The sequence below is a fragment of the Oncorhynchus nerka genome, linkage group LG22 (assembly GCF_034236695.1).
Source record: "Oncorhynchus nerka isolate Pitt River linkage group LG22, Oner_Uvic_2.0, whole genome shotgun sequence".
NCBI classification, from domain to species: domain Eukaryota; kingdom Metazoa; phylum Chordata; class Actinopteri; order Salmoniformes; family Salmonidae; genus Oncorhynchus; species Oncorhynchus nerka.
Genome location: NC_088417.1, coordinates 28,128,831 through 28,152,103, shown reverse-complemented (window position 1 = coordinate 28,152,103; position 23,273 = coordinate 28,128,831). Strand labels below are relative to the sequence as shown.

General features: G+C 42.4%; 1 protein-coding gene across 6 annotated transcripts in view; it reads left to right on the top strand.

Annotated features, from left to right (window-relative positions):
• The window catches only part of pde1ca (phosphodiesterase 1C, calmodulin-dependent a), a 156,965-nt gene that overhangs the window by 43,362 nt on the left and 90,330 nt on the right, over positions 1 to 23,273 (top strand). For 2 of the 6 annotated variants that reach the window (XM_029626641.2, XM_029626640.2), the window contains exons 1-2: positions 4,794 to 5,709; positions 8,808 to 8,834. The exons of the other annotated variants lie outside the window; for them this stretch is intronic. In XM_029626641.2, the coding sequence (XP_029482501.1) occupies positions 5,579 to 5,709; positions 8,808 to 8,834 (158 nt within the window). In that variant the 5' untranslated portion in view covers positions 4,794 to 5,578. Of the gene's footprint in view, positions 1 to 4,793; positions 5,710 to 8,807; positions 8,835 to 23,273 lie in introns of those variants that run through there. 6 annotated transcript variants of the gene reach the window in all.

Sequence of the window (23,273 nt, the reverse complement as noted above, 5' to 3'; positions counted from 1 at the left end):
TGATGAGCACTGCACACTTAAGCAGAACAGGGTCCATTTAGTCGGCCCCTGTGGATTTCTTGTTGTCTATTGCTAGCAAAGCATCCAGGACTTCTTTTTCTGTAAATAGCCTAAAAAAAAGAAGAAGCTTTGACTATCCTTCCTCTGATCATTTAGCAAGTTTCCCCTACAGTATTTGGCATCCATCCTAATATCATTGCGAATAGGCTCAGAAGTTCTTTCAAAGAGATAGCCCGCTGAAATAGAATTGTGATTAAATGCATCGATGAAAGCATTTTTCTTCGTAATGAGGTCGGTGTCTAAATGATTTTGTTGTGGCAGAAAGGAGGAAGTAGAACCCTTCGGGGATTTGACAGTTTTCCAGAATTTAGCCGGGTTCCGATTACAATCCAGAAGTGCAGTTACATAATAATCAGATTTAGGCTTTCTGATTTGTCTTACACAATAATTCTTCAGTTACATAAAACCTTTTAAGTCCGGGACTAATCCTGTGTTCCTGTCCTTGACCCAAGCATCATCTCTTTTATGGATTACTTCTGAGAATTATTTTGTGTACTAGGCATTCGATCTACCTAATTGATTATCCACAATAATATCTAAATCCAGTTCAGGGATAGCTGAAATTACAGTCAAGGTCACTAAAATAAAAATCATAGAAAAAAGCCTGTTCACTGAATAAAATAAAATAAAGTTCCGCTTTGTGATGACACGAGGCTTCGATTTTTATATGTTAACATCTTTAACACAGACAACTGGGCAATGGTCACTAATGTCTTGGGTGAAGACACCAGTGGAAACACATTACTCTGGTGTCTTCAGTCAAATAAGATCAATCAGTTGACTTTGAAGGATCTTTACCGTTGGGCTATGTAGCCTTAGTCAGAAGCTGGGTTAGGTTTCGATCGTTACAGATGTCTTTTAGATTGTCTGAAGCCTGCATTTCCCAATCATGGTTGATGTCACCCAGGATAATAACTTCTGATTTAGTGAAAGAAGACAGTAACCTAGTTAACTCCTCGAGTGCCCCAAAGGTTAGGTGAGGCAGGATGGTAGACCCCTATAACAGTTATGGATACTTTTCCCCTCAGACAAAGGCTTAAAGACAGTAACTCACATTTTTTGGCAAAGATTTTAGTAAAGAGAAGTATCAAAGTAAATGTAATTGAAAAAATATATTTAAGTATAAAAAGTAAATCATTTCAAATTCCTTATATTATGCAAACCAGATGGCACAATTGTATTTCATTTGTTTTATCTTCGGATAGCCAGGGGCACACTCCAACACTCAGACATAATTGACAAGCAAAGCATTTGTGTTTAGTGAGTCCGCCAGATCCGATGCCGTAGGGATGACCAGGGATTTTCTCTTTAAGTGTGTGAATTAGAAAATGTTCCTGTCCTGCTAAGCGTTAAAAATATATTGAGTACTTTTGGGTGTAAGGGAAAATGTATGGAATAGAAAGTAATTTTTTTTCTTCATCTGGGATATAGTGGAGTAAAAGTATAAGTTGTCAAACATATAAGCAGATACCCCCCAAAAAACAACTTAAGTAGTACTTTAAAGTATTTTTACTTAAGTACTTTACAACAGTGCCGCTAACTTTTTGTCTACCTTGTTGGGAAAGTGGTCAACATTTCAGGTTATAAAAAGTTACAGAAAATATTGTTTGATGCGGTTACTAAACAGCTGCAGCGTTGGATCGGTATCAGATAATTCTGTTCCTATATCAGATTTGAAAAGCAGAGAAGTAGAGAAAGATTTTTAATGAGCTCTAACTTTTTGTCTAAGCTAATTTGTGTCAAAAAGTTGCATTGTTGCAGTAACAGTAAATGGAATGTCAGAAGTGAGGATGTCACAATGGGACCTTTAGAATGCTGAGGAAATCCCATGAAAGTGGATGAAGATGTACAAAAAAATGACTTATAGCTTAATCATTTAAAAAGTATAACAGATATCAAAAAGTTATATACACAGTGTTCCTGACTGCTCTGCACACTTTAAAGTTTGACTGACATTTCTAGCTTAAGCGGTTTAAGGGGAGTCGCGTTCCAAAGAAGAAGAAGAAGATTTCAAGTGGGGACGCTCGCAAGCCCCATTAACAACACATCCATGTAGCCCAGAGAGAGGGCACGTGCACATTAACAACACATCCATGTAGCCCAGAGAGAGGGCTCGTGCACATTAACAACACATCCATGTAGCCCAGAGAGAGGGCTCGTGCACATTAACAACACATCCATGTAGCCCAGAGAGAGGGCACGTGCACATTAACAACACATCCATGTAGCCCAGAGAGAGGGCACGTGCACATTAACAACACATCCATGTAGCCCAGAGAGAGGGCTCGTGCACATTAACAACACATCCATGTAGCCCAGTGACAGGGCTCGTGCACATTAACAACACATCCATGTAGCCCAGAGAGAGGGCACGTGCACATTAACAACACATCCATGTAGCCCAGAGAGCGGGCACGTGCACATTAACAACACATCCATGTAGCCCAGAGAGAGGGCTAGTGCACATTAACAACACATCCATGTAGCCCAGAGAGAGGGCTCGTGCACATTAACAACACATCCATGTAGCCCAGAGAGAGGGCACGTGCACATTAACAACACATCCATGTAGCCCAGAGAGAGGGCTCGTGCACATTAACAACACATTCATGTAGCCCAGAGAGAGGGCTCGTGCACATTAACAACACATCCATGTAGCCCAGAGAGAGGGCTCGTGCACATTAACAACACATCCATGTAGCCCAGAGAGAGGGCTCGTGCACATTAACAACACATCCATGTAGCCCAGAGAGAGGGCTCGTGCACATTAACAACACATCCATGTAGCCCAGAGAGAGGGCACGTGCACATTAACAACACATCCATGTACCCCAGAGAGAGGGCTCGTGCACATTAACAACACATCCATGTAGCCCAGAGAGAGGGCATGTGCACATTAACAACACATCCATGTAGCCCAGAGAGAGGGCTCGTGCACATTAACAACACATCCATGTAGCCCAGAGAGAGGGCTCGTGCACATTAACAACACATCCATGTAGCCCAGAGAGAGGGCACGTGCACATTTAGAGCCCTAAGGGTGCTGGAGCACCTGCCCTTTTGCCCTCCAATGAAAAAAGGGTATTTTTATCATTTTGAGTACTGGCCCCACCATACGTCAGTGTTCCACATGGGGATGTGTGTAACTCACTCCTCAGCCTGAAGTGTCCCCACTTGCATCTCTGAAAAGCTAGCTCGGTATGAGCTGAATCAGGAATGCGTGTTTACACATTGTGTGTGTTTACACATTTAGGATATGTGATGGGCCTGAAGTGAAATCATCCAGATGCGCTCTCTCTTTCTGCCTCTCTCTCTCTCTCTCTCTCTCTCTCTCTCTCTCTCTCTCTCTCTTTTCTGCCTCTCTCTCTCTCTTTCTGCCTCTCTCTCTCTTTCTGCCTCTCTCTCTCTCTCTCTCTCTCTCTCTTTCTGCCTCTCTTTCTGGACTATGTCCAAATACTGCATTTTCCCTGCCTAGTGCACAGTAATGTGACGTGCTTTGATTCCTGTTATTATGATAAGACCTTCCAATTTCCTGTAGGGGCCGAATCATAACAAACAACGGCTACACTAACTACCCCGTTCTCGGAAATAAGGGAAGGCCTAATGGCACTTTATTGGTTATTTTTATTCCCCCTCCCTCACAATAATTGCAATTAGATAATAACAACAATATCTGATGCTATTAAACAAACATCCACCAGCGTCTCTGTATCGTAGGATCCAAGGGTTGCGTCCCAAACGGCACCCTATTCCCTATGTAGTGCACTTCCTTTGACCAAGGCCCTCTCCATATGGCTCTGGTCAAAAGTAGTGTACTGTAAAGGGAATAGGGTGCCATTTGGGAGGCGACCCCATTGTGGATTATGTTTTCCTTCTGGAAATTTCAGAGCGTGTTATCATTCTCATTGTTTGGGCAGACATGTTTGATGAGCACCGTCATTACCTATGTTGATGAGGGCAATGAGATGTGATTTCACCATGTCATATTGAGACAGACAGATTTGGGGACTGCATACACAATGACACCATATCTCCTACATAGTGCACTACTTGACCAGAGTATATTACAATATAGGGAATAGGGTGCCATTCCCTATAGTTTGAGCCCCAGTACTGAGTTTGGGTCCCAGGGCTGAGTTTGGGCCCCAGGACTGAGTTTGGGCCCCAGTACTGAGTTTAGGCCCCAGGACTGAGTTTGGGCCCCAGGACTGAGTTTGGGCCCCAGTACTGAGTTTGGGCCCCAGTACTGAGTTTGAGCCCCAGTACTGAGTTTAGGCCCCAGGACTGAGTTTGAGCCCCAGGACTGAGTTTGAGGAACCCTGATCTAATCTATCGCTGAACATTTAAGGGAATAAAGAAAAAGATAGACAGACAGACAAAGAGAGTGGGGTAGGAAGGGAGAGAGGAATATAGAGTGAGGGAGGGAGAGGAAAGAAGGGAGAGGGGAATAAAGAGAGGGAGAGAAAGAGAGAGAGGGGGGTATAGAGAACGAGAAGGAGAACGAGAGGGGATGAGAAAAAAGAGAGGGAGAGAAAGAGAAAAATATGCTGTTAGGAGTGCAGTTCATTCAGCCCCTCCTATTCACACACTGAAGCACTTCCAATCATTACACAGCTATCCTCTTTCTCAGTGTCTCTCTCTCTCTCTCTCTTGCGCTCTATCTCTCTCTCTCTCTCTCTTTTGCTCTCTCTCACACTCACTCAATATTTATCTGAACACACTAACACACTTGCATATACTCACTTTCTCTTATTCCCGGTCATTGCTTCTCTCGACATCAACGTGAGCCTGTCCTCTCTATCGCTCTCTCTCTCTCTCTCTCGCGCTCTCTCTCCCCTCTCCTTCTCTCCCTCTCCTCCTCTCCCTCTCTCGGCCCCCGTCCCCCTCTCTGGGCTTACGGCAGGGCAGATATGAATGATAGTCATAGCGGTGGCGTTAGCGATGGAAGCGGCTGCTCTCTGATACTCTGCGCGACGACAGCAGCAGCCCGGTAATCCTCCCCCTCCGCTCCCTCCTCCCCCTCTCCCCTCCATGGGGCGGAGTGTGTTTGTGGACCCCCCCGCCTTCACCCTTCCGCCTCCTGAGCTGCACGCGCTCAGTGAGCACCTGAGAGGAGAGGAGCTGCTGGTGACTAAACCAGAGCACACACAGATCACAGCCAGGGGGCCCCTGACGCAGCTCCACCACTAGCCCCAGCTCCCCTGATGCAGCTTCACCACTAGCCCCAGCTCCCCTGACGCAGCTGCACTGCTAGCCCTAGCTATCCTCAACAGGACCTGATACAGAACAGGACAGGAGGATGAGGAGGGAAGAGAAGGATGAGGAACAGACTCCAGCTGTCACGCTGCTGACAGAGATGGGATAGGGATCTGTATAGACAGAGGATTAAGGAACGGGGATAGCGAGATAGAGGACCACTCTGAAGCAGCACAACGCTCTGAATAAACTTCCACTTTTCCATCCTCTGATTGCGCTGCTGAAGTGGGCTGGCTCTGCGGACTTTAGACTTTAGACTTTCATGTCCTTTCGCCTGGTTAATATCTTAGACATGGAATCACCAACCAAGGAGATAGAGGATTTTGAGAGTAACTCTCTGAAGTTTCTGCAGCCAGACCAGATTGAGAAGATATGGCTGAGGCTGAGAGGACTGTGAGTAACCTTTTCTGTTTTTATTATTCTCACTGTTTGCCATTGTGTTAATGATTTGTCAGTGTTTATGTCTCTGCATACTTGTGTTTTAGTGTTTTGAGTTTGCTTGACTTTGAGTGTACTGCAGCCTAGATGACCAATCCTGTCAATTTGGTCATTTTTTTTCGGGGGGGGGGGGGGGGGCTCATTTTCAAACACATTGAAAGTTAATTAAGAGTTAATGGTTGAAATGCCTTTCAAAACCTCTGTGAGAGTTCCGTGGAGAACACGCTTACAGAGGAATGTGTAATCAATACCACTCATGCAACATCAGCCTATTTTTTCATCTGATGGTTTCAACAAAATTCATTCTGTTTTGATGCTCGATGTGCACATTTTTTTTTGCATTTGAGTTTATTATGAATTTAAAAGCTCTTGATGACCAGAAAATGGATAGGAATGACAGATGTTTTTTACATTACTCTACACAGGCTTTGCGCTTCTGTTTTTCTATACATATTATCAGAGGACATATTTTATAAGGATTTGCCTTATCGAATGAGCCAGAAGTAAAGTACATGCGTAATCAGGTTAATGTAGCAGAAAGGAGCAAACATCCAGGGACCCAGTGGCTACAGAATACAACCAGGCAGTCAACACTGACACACAGGCAGCCAGGCAGTCAACACTGACACACAGGCAGCCAGGCAGTCAACACTGACACACAGGCAGCCAGGCTAGTCAACACAATTACACACAGCTAACGGTTAGCCACTCATGATTACTAATTGGCTGTCTGCATTTTTCGGACCGTTTCCCCCTCTACATCGAAGCTTCACATAGATAGAGATAAAGAGGGGGAAAGATGTTACATTTTAGGATGAAGAAAAGGGATGAGGAAGGTGTTTGCACCCCAATGACGTAGAAATAACCCCCCGAAGACGCACATTTGATCCCCGCACATTGTGTGTTAATGAAAGCACACGTGTTTGTGCATAGTGTACGGATAGGTTTGTGCTTGTGTGTGTACATTTCCAATGTTCAGTATATGAACTCAAGTCAGTAGAAAGGAACACATTGTTGTCTGCCCCTGTGTGTCATCAGAGAGTATGGATGGTCTCAGCTGTGATTCTGTCGCTCAGGCTGCCGTCCCTGATGTCCATCAGTGTTGCCTAATCTTCTGTCACTATGAGTGACAACATCACCCCAGTAGACCCTCAATATAGAATTACGAGATCAGGGGCTGTACGTTTTAAGCGTCTCAGAGTAGGAGTGCTGATTTAGGATCAGTTTAGCCTTTTAGAACAAGATTACAAGACCTGATCCTAGATCAGCGCTGCTCCTCTGAGATGCTTGATGCCTACGGCCCCAGCCCTGACCCTAGACCATAGATATACTGTACTAGAAACCTCTCCATCATAAACAGAACATTTGCCCAGGCAACAACCATTTGTCCTGGTCCTAATCTTAGGGACCATCCGTCTCGTCTTGTCTGGTCATCATTCCTCACAGATGACATTGATTGACTGTTACGACGTCAACATGAGCCTGTCCTCTCTCTCTCTCTCTCTCTCTCTCTCTCTCTCTCTCTCTCTCTCTCTCTCTCTCTCTCACACTCTCTCTCTCTATATATATATATTTATATATATCTCTCTATTTATATCTCTCTTTCTATCTCTCTCGATCTCTCTCTCTCAATATCTCTCTCTCTCTCTCTCACACACACAAAAGGCAGGCGATCAGGAAGAGAAGGGGAATGTGGTTTAATGTCTATATGCCCTATAAACCCTCTCTCTCATTGCTTTTACTGTGGCTTTACGGTGCCCTGGATAGCGTTTTGGGAGATGAGTCTAACTGGTGACTGACCACAGACTAACAGACATTGAAGTTGAGGCCTAATTCATCTGTCATTTGCTTTAGGAGAGTTGTATGAATTTCACCACAATCCAGGTGGGTTCATATATGAACGGTTGAGACGTAAAATGTGTTGTGGTTATGTGTGTATGGAGGAAAAGATAATTGTATGGTGATTGAACCCTTCCTAGCATATTAATAGTAATGCCAACAAACCTTCATATGTTGACACCACGAGGTCACAGCCTGCAGTCAGCTGCACACCGAAGAGCCAAGGATCTATGAGGCTAAGAACAGACCCAGGCCAGATCATGTAACCCGGGTGTCTGGACCATAGAATACATTCTGTTTCTGTGGTCTGTGTTTAGTTTTTTGGTCATTGTATCCATGATCTTATCTGTCCCATACACTTCCTGACTGTGACTGAGAGAGAACAGAGATATAAAAGAGAGAGGGAGAGATAAACAGAATGAGAGAGAGGACTGTTGATAATACTCCCCTGAGAATTGTTCACCGTGTGTTTAGGTATAGACCATGTCAAAGAACAGAAACATGCATTTGATATTTTTTCAGTTGTCTCATTTCCTTTCCATCATTTTTTCAGTTTTCTTTCCTTAGATGGTCTTATCAAACGTCTGAATTTGCTAATAGAGAATCTGTCACCCGACTGACACCCTTTCAAGTGTCGGAGTGCTTGTGCAAAAACGATCCATTCAACAATTATTCTTTATCAATCAAATCACATTCTGAACTGCACATGATGATGGATGATACTCAGTCCCAAAGTCGAAGCCAACAACACTGTTGACTGTCTGGCATGCAGGATGGTGTTGCCTTTAGAATAGATTAAAGGGATCATCCGCTATAAATGTACCAAATGCACATAGACCAACATCATCTCGATACGGACTGAGTCTATAGAGGTTAAAATAGGATGAAAACCCAGAGGACATAGGGCTCGTCCCAAACGGTACCCTATGCCCTAATATGGTGCACTACTGTTGACCAGATCTCTTTGGGACCTGGTCAAAATGAGTGTACTATAAAGCGAATAACATGCGATTTCACACATCCATAATCTTTTTCAAGTTCATTCCAAGCATGTAGATTAATGATGTAATGTATAACGTCAGTGCTCTACCTACGGTATAGAATTACAATGATATGGATCCATACATTGGATGGATTGATTCTTCTGGAAATTGCAATAGAACATGGAGAATGATGCCATGAACATTAATGGTGTACTTGTTTTTCTTACACAGAAGGAAATACAAGAAGACGTCACAAAGGTAAGCCTCAGACCAGGACTGGATCAGTTACTGGTTACCTACAAGTTGGACCCAGCTTCAAATAAACACTCCCATAAGCATGCATACTACACTTGTCATCTCCACAACTATGAAAAATAATAAAAAGCCCCCAAAAATCTCATTCACGTCTATTATTCCATTTCTACATGATTTTTGTATTACATGTGGTATTGTAGTATATCCTCCGACTCTTTATGTGAAACCCATTATTATTGTACAGGTCTGAGAAAGCTGTGTGTGGTCTGGGAAAGTGTGTGTGTGTGTGTGTGTGTGTGTGTGTGTGTGTGTGTGTGTGTGTGTGTGTGTGTGTGTGTGTGTGTGTGTGTGTGTGTGTGTGTGTGTGTGTGTGTGTGTGTGTAATTAATGATGTCATCGGGAAGTTTATATCTGGCTGCTATTCAACTTTCATCCCTCTTGAACTATTGTCTCTCGCTCTATTCTCTCTCTTGTCTATCTTGTCTCTCTCTCTCTTGTTCCTCTTTCTCTCTTGTCACCCTCTCTTGTCTCTCTCTCTCTCTCTCTCTCTCCTGTCTCTCTCTCTTGTCTCTCTCTCTTGTGTATCTTGTCTCTTCTCTCTCTTGTCTCTTTCTCTCTTGTCACTCTTGTCTCTCTTGTCCCTCTTGTCTCTCTTGTCTCTCTCTCCCTTGTCTCTAATGTCTCTCTCTTGTCTCTCTCTCTCTCTCTCTCTCTGTCTCTCTCTCTTGTGTATCTAGTCTCTTCTCTCTCGTCTCTTTCTCTCTTGTCTCTCTTGTCCCTCTTGTCTCTCTTGTCTCTCTCTCCCTTGTCTCTAATGTCTCTCTCTTGTCTCTCTCTCTCTTGTCTCTCTCTCTCTTGTCTCTATTGTTTCTCTTGTCTCTCTCTCTCTTGTCTCTCTTGTTTCTCTTGTCTATCTCTTGTCTCTCTCGTATCTCGTCTCTCTCTCTCTTGTCTCTATTGTTTCTCTTGTCTCTCTATTGTATCTCTTGTCTCTCTCTCTCTTGTATCTCTCTCTCTCTCTTGTCTCTCTTGTTTCTCTTGTCTCTCTTGTATCTCTTGTCTCTCTTGTCTCGCTATTGTCTCGCTCTTGTCTCTTTCTTGTCTCTCTTGTCTCTCTCTTGTCTCTCTTGTCTCTCTTGTATCTCTCTCTTGTCTCTCTCTTGTCTCTCTCTTGTCTCTCTCTTGTCTCTTTCTTGTCTCTCATGTCTCTTTTGTATATCTTGTCTCTTTTGTCTATCTCTCTCTTGTCACTCTTGTCTCTCTCATCTCTCTCTTGTGTCTCCATTATCTCTCTCTCTCTTCTGTCTCTCTTGTCTCTCTTTCTCTTGTCTCTCTCCCTCTTGTCTCTCTATTGTCTCTCTCTCTTGTCTCACTTGTCTCTCTAATCTCTCGTCTCTCTTGTCTCTCTCTCATCTCTCTTGTCTCTCTCTTGTCTCTCCAGTCTCTCTTCTCTCTTTCTTTCTCTCTCTCTCTTTTTCTCTATTTTCTCTCTTCTCTCTCTTGTTTCTCTTTCTCATATACACACACACATTTGTTTTACTATCCTTGTGGGGAACAAACAATTGATTCCCATTCAAAATCCTATTTTCCCTAACCCCTAACCTAACCCTAACCCTAACCTAACCTCTAACCCTAAACCTAACCCCAATCCCTAATTCTAACCCCAAACCCTAATTCTAACCATAACCCTAATTGTAACCCTAACCCTAAACCTAACCCCTAAGCCCGAAATAGCCTTTTTCTTTGTGGGGACCCGGGAAAATGTTTTACTATCCTTGTAAGGACTTCTGCCCCCCCTGTCCACTCACACACACACACAAACCAAGCTTGTACAATATTGGGAATGAAGACAGCCAAAACTATCCCTGATACAGCCCAGAGACCAAACAAACCTAACAGAGGAAGTGCATTGACCACATGTCTGTCCAGCTCTGCCAGAGGTCTGACAGTGGAACATAAACACCATGTAGCTTTCTCATCCTCAGTGGATATCTTTGTTTCTCTCTGTCTCTCTGCCTGCTTGGTGTTTTTGTTGTTTTTGTGTTTGTTTGTTCTTAGTACCATAGACCCCTGGCTCTTAGGTTTGTAGCATAGTAAGGTCACTAAGGTTTGTTAGCGTTACAATTAACATGCTAGGAATGGTTCAATCACCATACAATTACATTTTCCTCCATTGTAAAACCTAGCTGTACTACTTATTTATGTGAGAGTGAGGGTGATTTATAGCATTTAGAACAATATTATTTGTATCTCTGAAATGAAACGATCATGAAAAACACACTAATCTCTTCCATAATTTCTTGAAACAATATATGCTAATTTACTAGCATTTCTGAAAGTGAATAGATAAGGTTTTAGAATGAATCTTCAAATGTTAACAAATTATTTAAAAAATATAAATATAAAAAAAAATATATATATATAGTTGTTGCAAAAGTATTCACCCCTTTTGTTTAGTCAGACCTAAATTAGTTCAGGAGTAAAAGTTGGCTTAACAATTCAAATAATAAGTGACATGCTTTTTAAATGACTACCCCTTCCTCTGTCCCCCATAGATAAAACATCTGTAAGGTCCCTCAGTCAAACATTGCATTTCAAGAACAGATTCAACTACAAAGACCCGGGAGCTTTTCAACGCCTCATAAAGAAGGGCAGTGATTGGTAGATGAGTAACATTAACAAATCAGACATTGCATATCTCTTTAAGCTTGGTCAAGTTAATAACTATGCTGTGTAGGATGTATTAAACCACCCAGACACAACAAATATACAGTCGTCCTTCTGAACTGAGCTGTAGGACAGGAAGGAAACTGCTCAGGGATGTTACCATGAGACCATTGGTCATTTTAAAACAGCTACAGAGATCAATGGCTGTGATGTTAGAAAACTGAGGATGGGATCAACAACATTGAAGTTACTCCACAATAATGACCTAAATGACAGAGTGAAAAGAAGGATACAAATATACATAATCAAAATATTTCAAAACATGTATCCTGTTTGCAACAAGGCACCAAAGTAATACTGCAAGAAAAACACGGCAAAGGAACACACTTTTAGGCCTAAATGCAAAGCCTTATGTACAACACATCACTCAATAACTGCCTCCGTATTTTCAAGCATGCTGGTGGCTGCATCATGGTATGGGTATGCTTGACATAAGAAAAGATGGGGGAGATTTTCAGGATAATAAGAAACAAGATGGAGCTAAACATAGGCAAACTCCTAGAAGAAAACCTGCTTCAGTCTGCTTTACATCAGACACTGTGATTCACTTTTCAGCAGGACAATAACGTACAACACAAGGCTAAATCTAAGCTGGAGTTGCTTACCAAGAAGACAGGGAATGTTCCCGAGTGGCCAAGTTAGTTTTGACTTAAATATGCTTGAAAATGTATGGCAAGACTTGAACATTTCTGTCTGGCCATGATCCCCTACACCTTGACAAAGCTTGAAGAATTTTAAAAAGAATAAATGGGCAAATATTGTACAATCCAGGTGTGCAATGCTCTTATAGACTTAACCAAAGAAGACTCACATCTGTAATCTCTGCTAAATGTGTTTCAAACATTTATTGACTCAGTTAGGTGAATATTTATCTAATCAAGGTATATTAGTGTTTGATTTTTCATTAATAAAAAAAACCTCACTTTTAAACTCATTTTAATCCCACTTTCTAATTTCACAAAATGTGAAAAAATCTACCCACTGTAGATAGATTGTGGTTTAATGTCAGTGTCTCTATCAGTCGGCACTTGGCTGTTTCATTATACACAATAAGCACCATAAATAGGGTCGCTCACACTTTCTCTCTCACATTCAGAGTGTCACTCTTCACATTCCTCCTGGTGCCCAAACACTCCGGAAGAGGTGCCAGAAGATAACTAGAATGAGAAGCTAAACTTGTCTATCAACACTGAATACTTTCTGTGACTCTGTGATTCAGTTAAAACAGAAACAGTTGACTAAGGCTACAGAAAACCCTGCTTGCACCTTGGCCATATGCATCATCACCCTAATGACATTACACCTTCTCCAGATGAGATAGTATTTAGGTAAAACTATGATGAGTCACTCTTTGTGGAGGCTATTTTGTTTGATTAAACTCTGGGCGTGCCACAATGACGAGCCACAAGGCCGTTACAGAACTTTATTTCAACCTGGGAAGAGAGGCAGAAATGTAGCGAGAATCAGAGCATCTGTCATTTAATGGCTGGGTGTGAGAGAGAGATAGCGAGGGAGAGGATATTTGCCAACAGGGGTAATCAGGACTGTCTGTCTGGCATTGCTGGAGTTTCAATGAATTTCAATGTCTTTTATGACTGTGGTAGATTTTTCATTAGTTTCTGTGGTAATTAAAAGTCGAACTGCTCTCCAAAACTAGCCTAAAGCAATGTAAGTAATCATTGCATATTCCCCAAAATGACAATTAACAGCTTAGACGTCCTTTAGCAGAATGTGATGCATGACGAAGACAAGAATGTTACAAGGGAGGGATGCCCCCATTTCTAAACTCCAGTTCTCAAACTTAAAAACAACACATAATGGCTGTCTATAGTCTGTGATATGTTGTTAAATGCCATCAATGCAACATATATGTCACACCCTGACCATAGTTTGCTTTGTATGTTTCTATGTTTTGTTTGGTCAGGGTGTGATCTGAGTGGGCATTCTATGTTACATGTCTAGTTTGTCTATTTCTATATTTGGCCTGATGTGGTTCTCAATCAGAGGCAGGTGTTAGTCATTGTCTCTGATTGGGAACCATATTTAGGTAGCCTGGTTTGTGTTGGGTTTTGTGGGTGGTTGTCTCCTGTGTTAGTATTTGTACCACACGGGACTGTTTCGGGTTTTCACGTTTATTGTTTTTGTAGTTTATTCATGTATAGTTTCTTTATTAAAGAACCATGAATTATAACCACGCTGCATTTTGGTCCGCCTCTCCTTCACCGGAAGAACCGCGTTACAATATGTTCAATACTAGAGTAATCTTATTTCTATTACGTCATTGACTTGTGTCTAAAAAACAAATGCGTTTGTAATGACATATTTCGTGCCAAACTCTTCAACTGCAGTATTAGAACACCAGTATGGTAGTATTTCCTTTGTGACTAACACAAAGTTTGAATTATAATGTGACATTTGTGTGTGTAGGGGGGGCTCCTATGTGACATTTTTTTGGGGGGGGCTAATAGTTAAGACATGTCATTTAATGGTAAACATGAATGACCTTTTAATGTGGCATGAACGCAGTCATCTGATTGTCCGACAAATCACTTTGAAATGGCTACCTGCGCAAGTTCGTCCACTCCAAAATGATTCCAGCATCCAAACTGTGTACACGCCATTACAAAACACTGAAAAGTCACACTGCAATTGTCATTGGGCCTACACTTGTAGCCTAAATGAATTGATGCCTCTTACTAACAAATTGACCTTTTGTGAAAAAAGGTCAGGTAATACCAGACTGTCCCGGGATGACAAGTGCAGCCACGTGGGATTTGTTTTTTAAACCATGACAGAGAGTTGGGGCTGTTTGTTTAATTTGAAATGAGCTTATATTTTCAATTGTATCACTGTATAAGTACAACATTGTGTTTTAAAGAAATAGGGGAATGGTTAAATTAGTATTATTTAGACACCCCCAAAGTATGGCTTTTGTTGAGTTTAGCGGGGCTCATATCTCTCATTCTCCTCCCCTTTTCCCCACGTAATTCACACTCTGGAGCAACACATGAGTCATCCATGGTTTCCATCAGCAGAATGAAACTCCACAGAGTGACTTCACATCACAGAAGGACTTAAGCTTTGGGTCTTCAAAGACAGGCATTTCAGACAGTCAATCCTCTGATATGTCATGGGACAACAACTAACAACTACACAAATGTCATGCTGAGAGTTACCTGACATGAGCTTTGTCTGTTTTAGCTATATGTGTGTGTGTGTGTGTGTGTGTGTGTGTGTGTGTGTGTGTGTGTGTGTGTGTGTGTGTGTGTGTGTGTGTGTGTGTGTGTGTGTGTGTGTGTGTGTGTGTGTGTGTGTGGATGTGTGTGTGTGTTCCATGTGGCTTCGGCTCCCTGACTGCGTATGTGGTTTGACGTGAGATGGAGGGGGCTACTAAGAACAGCAGCCATCACAGCTGTTCCCCATCACATCAGTGCTCTGAGCAATGTTCACAACTATCAGCCAGCATCACTATCAACCATCAGCCAGCATCTCCTCCTGCATCAGCTTCCAGTTACAGATACAAACCAACAGCTCACTACCTTTCTGGGGCTCTGAAACTCGGACCCAAACAGAATACCATTTGATAGATATTATATTCAGCCCTGGTCTCAAAATCTGCAGTGGTGTACTTCAAAGTATAGCAGGCTTCTCTCCCAGTCCCCTATCGATCGGTCCAGCTTCTGTCTTCAGGCAGCTTTTCAGGTATGGACTCCATCTCTTGATTGCATTATCGCTTAGCCATTGATTGGCCAAGGCGTCTGCAGTGCAAACTAAAAACCTCAAACCTATTATTCCACGTTGTTAGGTCTCATTTTCTCCTGTGAATCAGTATCTTTCTTGAGACTGACCAGGCACAGAGCGTGGCTTTTATTTCAGCCGGCTGATTTAATGATTTGGATCCACTGCTTTGTCATTACGCTCAGTGATGAGGTAGTACCAGAAACACTTGCTGAACTATTATCATAGTGAGTTCCTCAGTCCCTTTGGGGAGAACGTTCTACTCTCTTTGTCATGATAGAGGACAGACATTTGTTGGATCAGTTCTTTTTGTCCAATGTGCCTTTTTGGTGGCGCCTTGTGAGGGTGGTGTTTGTTACCCCAAAGCCTCTACGGGGACTGGAGTTCTAATGCAATGTCTTCGTCCATCTCTGACATTGACGGACAAACAAAGCATTGAGGTATTAAGATTGGCTGGCTTGAAGTCAAGCAGGTGCACTGTGTGAAGAGGTGTGGGTTAAAGTGACTGAAATACCTCAGACAAATAGAAGACATCAATTCAACAGACATTCCAACTGAGTTCAAATGACTGTGAAGCTATACTTATGTAGTGTGTAACAGCTATTGCTGACGCCATGTACTTTGTGTAGTGTGTAGCAGATATTGCTGAAGCTCTCACTCAGTCGATTGCTGTATGACCTAAACTCATATCTGCCCGTTAGCAATGTGAACACGTATGTGGTGTTGGATGTAATAGGCGTCAGTGTGGCCTTCCTTCCTGATGATCTAATTCAAACACACTGCCCAGTTGGAATCAGCTTAAATCTCAGGCCATCCTGCCGTAGTCGATCCGATCTGTCTTCTCACACCTGCTGGTGTATTCAAACAAACACACACACACACGCACGCACGCACGCACGCACGCACGCACGCACGCACGCACGCACACACACACACACACACACACACACACACACACGCCATCCAGGTGCTTTTGTTTTTCTATCCTCGTCAGAATTTTGTATATATTTTTGTTACAAACATGTGTGCTTTTTGGTTTGCTAATTTGGAATGCTCCTCAGCCTGTGGCCTTCCAGCTGAAATGTTTCCCGTTTATGCATTTCATGGTTTGTGATGTAGCATACGCGTTTGCTCATTTCATGGTTTGTGATGTAGCACACGCGTTTGCTCATTTCATGGTTTGTGATGTAGCACACGCGTTTGCTCATTTCATGGTTTGTGATGTAGCACACGCGTTTGCTCATTTCATGGTTTGTGATGTAGCACACGCGTTTGCTCATTTCATGGTTTGTGATGTAGCACACGCGTTTGCTCATTTCATGGTTTGTGATGTAGCACACGCGTTTGCTCATTTCATGGTTTGTGATGTAGCACACGCGTTTGCTCATTTCATGGTTTGTGATGTAGCACACGCGTTTGCTCATTTCATGGTTTGTGATGTAGCACACGCATTTGCTCATTTCATGGTTTGTGATGTAGCACACGCGTTTGCTCATTTCATGGTTTGTGATGTAGCACACGCGTTTGCTCATTTCATGGTTTGTGATGTAGCACACGCGTTTGCTCATTTCATGGTTTGTGATGTAGCACACAAGTTGATCTGTTGATCTCATTTTCCTGTAGTCAATTTAACAACTTTCTTGTTTTACGTCAAATCTTTCAACATTTCACTGCATCTCTTTTCTGAATGACTGAAAAATATTCACATTCACCTGACTACTTTTTCTCTCACAGTATTGTGCCTCCCTCATATTGATTACATTTAAAATATACAGTACCAGTCAACAGTTTGGACACACCTACACATTCCAGGGTTTTTCTTTATTTTTTACTATTTTCTATACCTTGTAGAAAAGTTGTGAGGTCATCAAAACTATGAAATAACACATATGGAATCATGTAGTAACCAAAAAAGTGTTAAAGAAATCATAATATATTTTATTTTTGAGATTCTTCAAAGTAGCACCCTTTGTCTTGATGACAGCTTTGCACACTCTTGGCATTCTCTCAACCAGCTTCATGAGGTAGTCACCTGGAAAGAATTTCAATTAACAGGTATGCCTTGATAAAAAATAATTTATTAGAAGAATTAGTAGAATTTATTTCCTTCTTAATGTGTTTGAGCCAATCAGTTGTGTTGTGACAAGGTAAGGATGGTATACAGAAGATAGCCCTATTGGTAAAAGACCAAGTCCATATTATGGCAAGAACAGCTCAAATAATCAAAGAGAAATGACAGTCCATCTTTACTTTAAGACATGAAGATCAGTCAATACAGAAAATTCCAAGAACTTAGAAAGTTTCTTCAAGTGCAGTTGCAAAAACCATCAAGCACTATGATGAAACTGGTTCTCATAAGGACCACCACAGGAAAGGAAGACCCAGAGTTACCTCTGCTGCAGAGGATAAGTTCATTAGAGTTAAATGCCCCTCAGATTGCAGCCCAAATAAATGCTTCACAGAGTTCAAGTAACAGACACATCTCAACATCAACTGTTCAGAGGAGACAGCGTGAATCAGGCCTTCATGGTAAAATTGCTGCTACTAAGGGACACCAATAATAAAAAGAGACTTACTTGGGCCAAGAAACACAGCAATGGACACTAGACCAGTGGTAATCTGTCCTTTGGTCTGGAGTCCAAATTTGAGATTTTGGGTTCCAACCGCCGTGTCTTTGTGAGACGCAGAGTAGGTGAACGGATGATCTCCGCATGTGTGGTTTTCACCGCAAAGCATGGAGGAGTGATGGTGTGGGGGTGCTTTGCTGGTGACACTGTCAGTGATTTATTTAGAATTCCAGGCACACTTAATCATTATGGCTACCACAGCGATACATTTGGTTGTCATTGAACAATGTCTGTCATTGAACAACCTCATACCATGATTAGATGGGGAAAAACACACTTTCATAAGCTCTTTAAACAATAAAAGCTAATTTGCCAACATTTCTGAAAATGGATATATAGTGTTTTGGAATTAAACTATTCATATATTGTTTGACATTATTGTTGCCCGGTGTTCAGAGAACAAGCCAGATTGGAAGGAAAGATTTTCAGAGCATGCATAGACCTTAAATTGATGGATAGAAGCTGCCCTCGCTCTCTCCATCCCTCCATCCATCCCACCCTCTACTCAACCAAAAAGCTGAGAGGAAAGTGAAAGCAAAGGGCCTCTTGATAAGCCTCCCATCTACAGGGGCCAGGGGAGATTAAAGGGTTCCGTAATTGTGTGTGTGTGTTTGCGTGTGCGTGTGTGTGTGTGTGTGTGTGTGTGTGTGTGTGTGTGTGTGTGTGTGTGTGTGTGTGTGTGTGTGTGTGTGTGTGTGTGTGTGTGTGTGTGTGTGTGTGTGTGTGTGTGCAAGTGTGTGTGTGATGGACTTTGGATTGGTTTTGTGTGTGTCTATAATGGCAAGGTGAAGATGTGAGTCTCTATGCCCTCATCTCTCCTCCTCCCTCCTTCCCCCTTTCCCTTCCTTTCTTCTCCCCAGTAAGATGGAGGGGACTGAAATGAGTTGTGGTTTATCTCTGAGTGCAGGGTGGAGTGAGGGCTGTCGCCTGAACTTCCTGAGGTGCTTTTGGGGAACAAACGAGCAGTGTGTGTGTGTGTGTGTGTGTGTGTGTGTGTGTGTGTGTGTGTGTGTGTGTGTGTGTGTGTGTGTGTGTGTGTGTGTGTGTGTGTGTGTGTGTGTGTGTGTGTGTGTGTGTTTAGTGTGACTATCTTTGTAGCTCAAGCGTTCAGTTCACGTTTGCCCTCTGATAACCATCCTTACATAAATAGTTGCTCGCTGCAAAAATGTCAGAACCTCAAGGAAATAAATAAACTGTTCTTCCCTCTAAGCAATGTGTAATTTATTTCCACTTAATTTATGTCTGCCATAACTCAATAGTTATTCACTGTAATCTACGGTTGGTTGGAGTCTGACAGGCTATTGAGGGTGACTATTGAGGGTGACTTGCAGAAACACTGTGCCGAGGGGGAAGGGAAAGAGAATGGCATGGGGAGTAAAGGGGGACACTTGGTTTGCTGTCTCAAATGGCACCCTATTCCCTATATAGTGCACTACCTTTGACCAGGGCCCTAAGTCTCTGGTCAAAAAGTTGTGCACGATATAGGGAATAGGGTGCCATTTGAGACGCAACTTGGTTGATAGAGTTGTAATGGTAAGTCTGGAGCCTTGAGAGGCTTGACACATCACAGCGTAGCTGTCGGTTAATCAACAGTAACATATCACTCCCCACTTCATTCCATCACCCCTGAAGGGAGTGCTTGTAAAATACTTTTGATTAAAAGTCAAAGTTTATTGAAGGTCTTGCTACTCGGGGGCTCGCATTTTGTTTGGGGCGCAAATAGAAAGATTGATCACGGATCGTAGGCTGTTTTTAGGAAGGAAGGAAATGGATGGCTGATGTTTAAATAGTATCCCCCTCCCCATCCATCCATCTGTGAATTACCCCCTCACTCCCCACCTCCAAGAGAGGTAGTTGGATGGTGGTGGTTCATGGTCTGCGCTGTTGAGAAGGACCAGTTCTTACGAATCTGTAAACACATAGGAGTCCATGGCTTCATCATAGTAGCCTGACCACTCACACTAAATTCTCCCGCTGTCGTTCACTACATACTTTAGTCTGAGACTGCCCTCCTTGAAGTCCCTTCACGTTTGGTGATGGGTCAGGGAGGTACTCAGACTTATTGAGGAGAAGAAACTAACGTCCGTGAGCGTGACGGAAACAACTAATTGACCAGCGTCGGTTCAATTACTGGAATTCCATTTAGTTTGTTTTCTCAAATCATTAATGGGAAATATCAACTCAGGAACTATGTTGTTTGGGGGGGGATGCTGTGATTTTGTTATGTTGTTTTGTTGACACATCACAGCGTAGCTGTCGGTTAATAAACAGTAACATATCACTCCCCACTTCATTCCATCACCCCTAAAGGGAGTGATTTTGTTATGTTGTTTGGGGGGGTTCCCCGTGCTACAGAGGGCTATATATCGGTCCACTAATGCAGGACTGGAAAACATTTTTTATTTTTTTGAAATATAATATATATATATGATTTTTTTTATGATGATTTTTCAGGGGGTGCTACTTCCTACGGCTATGTGTGGGACGCTGGGCTGAAGGGAGCTGTAGTGTTCATTAAGCAAATATTCAACCTAGTTCAGTGCAGAAATGTGGTCATTAACTACAACGACCATAATCTATTGCACCTGTTTTTTCCAGCTCAGGCAGAGATAGATTCCCTTTTACTCCTGCTACGTTAGGTTAGATACACACAGACCGCATGAGAGAGGAATGTACACAACACAATGATGAGAGAGAGGGAGAGAGACAGTTCGTGAAAGTATGCCTTGTCTACTTTGAAGAACTAGTCAAATGATTTTGGAAGACAACTCTGTAGCTAGTCTAGCTAAATAGGATGATTAAAGACAGAACAGTATGAAGTGTACAGAGATAACATTGTCTGGCTGTTTGACTGCTACTTACTGAACAGAGATGAGATGATGACTTTAAGGAATGAAAAATAAAGAAATCAAATAAAAAGTAATATACACAACTGAAATATGGTATTATTTCATAGTAATTTGATGTCTACCCAATGTGGACCTGACATAAACAATGCTTTGTTCATTATGTTGGGCTTCAAAAGTCATTTTTATGTAAAGTAGTGAACTTTAGGCAATAGGGTACCATTTGGGATGCACACTATTTCTTCCCTTTGGCCTCTTCTGTTGTGTTGTGTCTCTGGTTCTTTCGATGAGAGCCTCAGCTCTCTCAACCCCATCGCTCCCCATTTTGAAAGTGACTGTTTGAAATAGAAACGTAACCTTTGGATGACTCCAAATATTATCACTGAGAGAGGAGATCAAATGTAAACAGGCTTCTGTGTGTGTGTGTGTGTGTGTGTGTCCGTTTGTGCTTGCGTGTGTAAACATATGCATGCTTGCGTGGGTGCGCATGCTTGTGACCATTAGTCAGTAGAGGCCCATAAAAGCACAGCTGTGATGGATTTGGCCGTAGCTTCGTAGCTCAGTGATCATATACAATCAGGCCACATCAAGGGCCCCAGCCTTGGGAGCCAAGCTGCCGACCCAGCCAAGGGAACAACTTATATTTATGGGATTACTTTGGCCAGAGTGCCCGGGCCCCTTAATATCTGTCTTAGCCAGCGATGGCAGGCGACTGTCTGTCGTTTTTCATTTACTCCGTTTCTCTACTTAAAACATTCACAAGGGTTGTGTTTTAGTGTGTGTTTATGGCATGAATATGAATTTGGCTAAAAGGAATTGTTTAGATAGTACAAAAGATAAAGTTCACTGTGTAAACAATCACAATTTAACATTAATTTCTTAGTAGCTACACCTATGACAGGAAGGGCACTCTTGCCTTCGTCTGAGATGACACCCTATTCCCTAAATAGTACACTACTTTTGACCAGAGGCTATTGAACCTGGTCAAAAATAGTGTACTATATAGGGAATGTGGTGCCATTTATGTTTACCTGTGTGAAACCATCCCATCTTTCAGATTGATCTATCTGTCATGCCTGTCAAAGAGGAGACCCTTTATCATCTCATCAGCTGCTCACTTACAGGACCGGAGACCCTGTCAGTCTGTTAACCCCTCTGTCTCTCTGTTAATGTATCATCAGCCAATGCAGCTGTAGGGTTAATATGCCATGGAAGATGGAAGTCGGCTTTTATTGGCTATCATAAAGGCATTTCTCACCCAGGTCAGATTTCTGTCATTTTGATTGGCTGTCATAATAGTATTCCTCAGCCAATCACTCCCATGTCATATTTTGTATTTATTTTTGAACTAAGGCTGAGGTTGTGATGGGTATTTATGTAGTCTTAAAACTTGGAATAAAAATATTTGATGTCCTTGCTTCACCTCCTTCACTCCATTCCTCTCCTCCCTCCCTTCCCACTCTCTCTCTCTCTCTCTCTCTCTCTCTCTCTCTCTCTCTCTCCCCCTTCTCACCATCTCTGACTCGATCTGCTACAATCTCTAATCCCTGCATGTAACAAATGACCCAGAAAAACAAACACACCGAGTAATTGTATTATAGCTGGACCAACACTAAACCCCTGTCTGTCCACACGTGATGCACTCATTCTCCTCTCCATGCAGTGCTCCACCTGATGCCAATATGCCTGTGTGTGTTTCAAAAAAATGTTTTAACCTTTATTTTAACAGGAAGTCCCATTGAGACCAAGGTCTCTTTCACAAGAGAGCCCTGCATGAACACGATTTACAAAATACAATAGAATACAAATATACAAAATTACAAAGAGACTTAAGAAAAACATTCACATTACTAACTAACTAACTATTGAACTCGTCAATATGCTTTTGAAAAGACAGCTTTTCATCAATTCAGATGCCCAGATATTTGTATGCAGGGACCCATCCAAACTACATACTGTGTGTTTCAATCATTAGTCATTTGTACGTTCAAGAAACAACATGTACTTAGGTATACCCACATTCAATGCTAATTAAAGGACAATAAAGGTGTTCTGTTAAACAATGAAAGCAGACTGTAGTTCAGATAGAGTCTGTCTGTCAGGAAGTTTTTAAACCAATCTTTGAATTATTAATGAGTGGTCAACAGTGTCAAAAGCCTTTGACAGGTCAAGGAAAAGGGCAGCACAATGTTGCCTTTTGTCCATTCAGTTAACAATGTCATTTATATCCAGAAATCATGCTATGATCTGGCCTGAGGCTTGATTGATAAACGTGTGTGTGTGTGTGTGTGTGTGTGCGTGTGTGTGCGCGCTTGATATCCACATCCAGGTTTAACAGAAGCCTCTACCTTAACCGTGTTGAGCTTGGTTTGAAAAAAGCATTCCCTGGTAGGCCGTGCCCTGACCCTAACCCTGTGGGGGTGCCCGCCTGACTGTTAACCTTCGGGAGTCCACACCTAACCTTAACCCTATCGCCACTGATGTACGCCTCACATTAACCGCTA